Here is a 5,297-nt window from a genome sequence, read left to right on the forward strand (position 1 = left end):
CAATTAAAATAACTTCTTAGCTAAAAGCCAGTTTGTCTGATCGGATAAGTTTAATATCTAATCAACTCGCCCTTCACTACTGTTTGATATGTCTTTTTCGAAGTATAGTATGACAACCTAAATTAAAGATTTAAAGACATTTTTCACTTGGATATTTCCGATTGGGTGCTAAACTCTTTTGTGTGAGGACAAACTTAGATTTTAAACTCAGATGAATCCATACGAATACAGGAATATCGAAATATCGAAAGGAAATTGAACCAATATTCGAACAAGAATCACACAAATACTGGTTACAAAAAAACAGATTGCAATGTTAAATCCCACACCGAATGTTTTTTGTGTGCAAATGTTAAAACTGCGTCTTTTGATTTGGTCAAACTGATTAGACAGACATTTCTGTTGGTGGAATTATACTTTACAAACATTGAGCCGATCTTAAATACACTCTGAAAATTATATCAGTCTTCCAAGTCAACATTTTTTAAATTTCCACAAACACTCCTTCAACAAAATGTTGCTTATATACTATGCGATTATGTGGGTTTTTTTTTTCACGTAGTGGTCCGTGGGTAAGTCTTAACCAGGTAAAAGGGTCCCCGGATCAAAAAAGTTTGAGAACCACTGCTATAGCAAACTCATCTTTTGATCGTCTCTTGGTTATGCCTATGATAACTGCATCTTTGTGTTACGCCTGACTGATCTGTTCAAACTTTCACTACAATATTAGATATGACGTAATACCCTGATAATATATTAATCTGAGACTGTAAATGTGTTTATTTACAAGTGTTATGTGCACATTTTTAATTCAAAAAGTTTAGGTCTACTTTTAGTGGAGTTTCTCTCGGAGCAAAATACATGTACAGAAAAATGACTACATTCCAATTCAGAATTACAGGTCGCAAATAGTGGACATTTGGGAAATTTTTTTTCTCTTAGCAATTCTATTTAAATAAAAAAAACAATAGATTTAGTTAATTAAGCTTGTTTTTTTTTTTTGCGGTGAACAGGTTTAATATTTGCGCTGTTCAACTCGGGTGTGCTATCTTTCAAACAGCGCCAACTAGCTGTGAGTCCTTTTACGCCTGGTCAGTTCCCAATCAATTCTATCGTTGTGGACCCTAAGGACGACAAATCCCCTTTACATTCTACTGATGAGTATTGGTCAGTTATGTATTTTTCGAAACATTTCCTTCACTATTCTGTTTAAATCATGGGCAAAAAGAAAAAAGTTCGGCCGAGAGTCTGGGAATAACCAAAACTGGCTTTATAAAGCGCCGCGCTTGTAACGTGAATGCCGTGCGTTTGATCCACATTCATTTTTTTATTTCTATGACGATTTAAAAAAAAAATTAATGATACTTATTATTTTAAATATGGAAATATTTTTTTTCCGCGCACACAAACGTTACGTGCTTTATTTATTTATAAGTGCTCTTTTTTCTACTTCCATTATCATCTATTCTACCAGTATTACATTTGTTTCTCTATCAAATATCGACTTAGTTTACACACTAAAATATAAGAAAATATATTAAAAAAAAATAGTTTCTTTTTAATTACTGCTTATTTACATATATAATTTTTCTTTCTTAACACTTCTTTCAGTATTTTATCCAGAAGTCGTTGGTACTTTCATTCCAATCTATTTCATTGGTGGACTTTATGGTCACGTGTTGTCGGAAGACTACAGCGATTTTCTGACGGAAGTAGCCAGTCACGGATTTATCGTCATCGGAATGGACCCGAACTCTCCCTTATTAGACAGATATCAGATGCACGAGTCGAGAGAGAAGAAATTAGACTTATACCTACAACAAATGAAATGGGTGAGTACGCCTCTGGACTTGGTGAAACATGATCTCAATAAAAATCTTGAAAATGATAGGTCATAACGACTAAGCAAATTACAATAAAGTCAATCGAATTGGACGTAAACAAATTGCTTAGCAGGCCCAAGACGTCATTGCTATGGAGTGCGCGTGTGTGTGTGTGTCTTTCTGATGTGTTTGCATAGGCTGAATAGATTCTGATGTAAGGCCATCGCAGTTAAGGTTAAAAATAGGGGAATGAAAGCTGAAGACTAGTGACAGAGAGACGTTTATTAGTGCAAGCGAGTTTTATTTTATTTGTTCAAGATATTTCATTTTCAGTTTCTACACACACATGCACGACTAAATTTACACACAGTTACACGCACGACGTAATTATCTTCTCTTTTGAAGAAACGTCGGTAATTTATAAGATACGATCAAAGTGGTCACTAAAAGTTACGCACATATTTGAAAAAAAAAAGTTTGTTCAAGATTTGTTACAGTCCGGCATTACTACGCCTACAACAGTTGAACTATCTGTTGGGAGATACAACCCAACGTCTATCAACCTGAGTGTACATTATTAAGCCTACGTTTGCCGACGCCTATTGTTTATTATGATAATAAGGCTTTGACTTCAGGTCCGAAAATTACGGACGAGTACAGTGTTTCACGTGACAATGCTGACCACGTTCCAAACTAGAGTGCACCATTGTAAATAAAACAACAAGAAGACGGCTATAGACATTTTAATATTTTCATTGTATTTTACGAATACTGAGCCAGTGGCAAAGCTTGGCCTCTTTAGGAGCCTTTGCATTTTGACATTCGACATCATGTTATGAGATAATGTACTTAATAAATATATGTCTTATTTATGGAATACTTGCAACGGGGGTCACTAACTTATAAACAAAGGCGTAGTGAGGAGGGGGCAAGGGCACGATGCCCCGGGCGCCACCATCTGGGGGGATGCCCCAATCAGTGAGGCACACAAAAACAATACAAATTATATTACATATTTTAAGTAAGGTAGTACATTCTAAGGTTATTTGGATTATATTATTTGTATTATATTATTATTAAATACTTCTATTTATCAACCTATATTTCTATGTGAATGGGGGGGGGGAGCAGCGCCGATAAAGTTTCTTGACTCGAGCTCACGTTTCGCTCACTACGCCTTTGTGAAAAGCAAGATAACATGTCACTACGCCTCTGTGAATAGCAAGATAACATGTCACTACGCCTCTGTGAATAGCAGGATAATATGTCAATACGTCTCTGTGAATAGCAAGATAACATGTCACTACGCCTCTGTGAATAGCAAAGTTAACATGTCACTACGCCTCTGTAAATAGTAGGATAACACGTCACTACGCCTCTGTGAATAGCAAGATAACATGTCACTACGCCTCTGTGAATAGCAAGATAACATGTCACTACGCCTCTGTGAATAGTAGGATAACATGTCACTACCGCTCTGTAAATAGCAAGATAACATGTCACTACGCCTCTGTGAATAGCAAGATAACATGTCACTACGCCTCTGTGAATAGCAAGATAACATGTCACTACGCCTCTGTAAATAGCAAGATAACATGTCACTACGCCTCTGTGAATAGCAGGATAACATGTCACTACGCCTCTGTGAATAGCAAAGTTAACATGTCACTACGCCTCTGTAAATAGCAAGATAATATGTCAATACGTCTCTGTGAATAGCAAGATAACATGTCACTACGCCTCTGTGAATAGCAAAGTTAACATGTCACTACGCCTCTGTGAATAGTAGGATAACATGTCACTACGCCTCTGTGAATAGCAAGATAACATGTCACTACGCCTCTGTGAATAGCAAGATAACATGACACTACGCCTCTGTGAATAGCAAGATAACATGACACTTCGCTTCTGTGAATAGCAAGATAACATGACACTACACTTCTGTGAATAGCAAGATAACATGACACTACGCCTCTGTGAATACAAAGATAACATGAAACTACACTTCTGTGAATAGCAAGATAACATGTCACTACGCCTCTGTGAATATCAAGATAACATGTCACTACGCCTCTGTGAATAGCAAGATAACATGTCACTACGCTTCTGTAAATAGCAAGATAACATGTCACTACGTTTCTGTAAATAGCAGGATAACATGTCACTACGTTTCTGTAAATAGCAGGATAACATGTCACTACGCCTCTGTGAATAGCAGGATAACATGTCACTACGCCTCTGTGAATAGCAAGATAACATGTCACTACGCCTCTGTGAATAGCAAGATAACATGTCACTACGCCTCTGTGAATAGCAAGATAACATGTCACTACTCTTCTGTAAATAGCAAGATAACATGTCACTACGTTTCTGTAAATAGCAGGATAACATGTCACTACGCCTCTGTGAATAGCAAGATAACATGTCACTACGCCTCTGTGAATAGCAAGATAACATGACACTATGTTTCTTTGAATAGCAAGATAACATGACACTATGTTTCTGTGAATAGCAAGATAACATGTCAGTGGCTTACTATTTAATGTAATAAAATTTCTGGCACCCAATAGGGCCCCCTCAAGAAGGGGCCCGGGGGCACTAAATTTGGACCCCCTCCCATAGCTACGCCACTAATACACTAATCTCAGTTATGTCTGTGTGGAGTCGCCATTCATGTGAGTTTATAGCCAGTTAAAGCTCTAGCAATAACATATTGTTACGAATCTCGCTATCCAGGTTCTCTGCAAACTGCACCAGACACCACCAACTTAAAGAACTTGACAACTCTGGGCTTCAAAATAACGTAATAGTTTAATGTCAATAAATAACAGCCAATACTGTACGATTGGCAGCACGTAACAAAAGACTGTACAAATATCTCTCCGCCGTATGAACTCTTGCTCTGGTCTCTCTCTGTCTCGCCTCTGACTTGTACTGAGCCGTTGTAACGAACTGTAGATCGGGAAGTTGTGACTCACTAGTCTCTGATACCTTCGCTCTTTATATAGGGTCCCAGCTGGCCTTCTAGAACCGGACAGAACGTCGCTCGACCATTCTGGGTGGTCAGATGACTACATCCCTCTTGACACTCTTGAGCTCTGTTCACGACGTCGATCCTTCCCGAACCATCATGTTGATACTCGTCTCGGCCGATCGTCGTAACTCGTCACGGTTGACCGCTCGTCTAGCGCTGGCCTGGGGCGATTTGCGTCGGCTGACTACACACACACACCACTACCCCCATCTGTGCCGCCACCAGGTTTATAACAATATGCTTTCTAGTTGGCAGAGCACATGGGGAACAAGACAAAGTCTGTGGCCGACTGGAGCAGACCGGTACTGATGTGTCAATCAGCCGGATGTGACGACACTCTCGAGATGATCCATCAAAATAGAAGCATTGCTAAGGTACGAATACTCATAGTGTATATTCACACTAATTGACTATGTGAAACAAAAATTGATACCGTTTTT

General features: G+C 38.5%; 1 protein-coding gene across 1 annotated transcript in view; it reads left to right on the plus strand.

Moving 5' to 3' along the window:
• The first annotated feature begins 771 nt into the window (after window positions 1-771).
• The window catches only part of LOC106056471 (uncharacterized), an 8,624-nt gene continuing 4,098 nt past the window's right edge, over window positions 772-5,297 (plus strand). The window contains exons 1-4 of the mRNA XM_056031403.1: window positions 772-901; window positions 1,014-1,156; window positions 1,611-1,832; window positions 5,106-5,231. Of these exons, the coding sequence (XP_055887378.1) occupies window positions 862-901; window positions 1,014-1,156; window positions 1,611-1,832; window positions 5,106-5,231 (531 nt within the window). The 5' untranslated portion in view covers window positions 772-861. The remainder of the gene's footprint in view (window positions 902-1,013; window positions 1,157-1,610; window positions 1,833-5,105; window positions 5,232-5,297) is intronic.

Source organism: Biomphalaria glabrata, chromosome 6 (assembly GCF_947242115.1).
Source record: "Biomphalaria glabrata chromosome 6, xgBioGlab47.1, whole genome shotgun sequence".
In the NCBI taxonomy this organism is placed as follows: domain Eukaryota; kingdom Metazoa; phylum Mollusca; class Gastropoda; family Planorbidae; genus Biomphalaria; species Biomphalaria glabrata.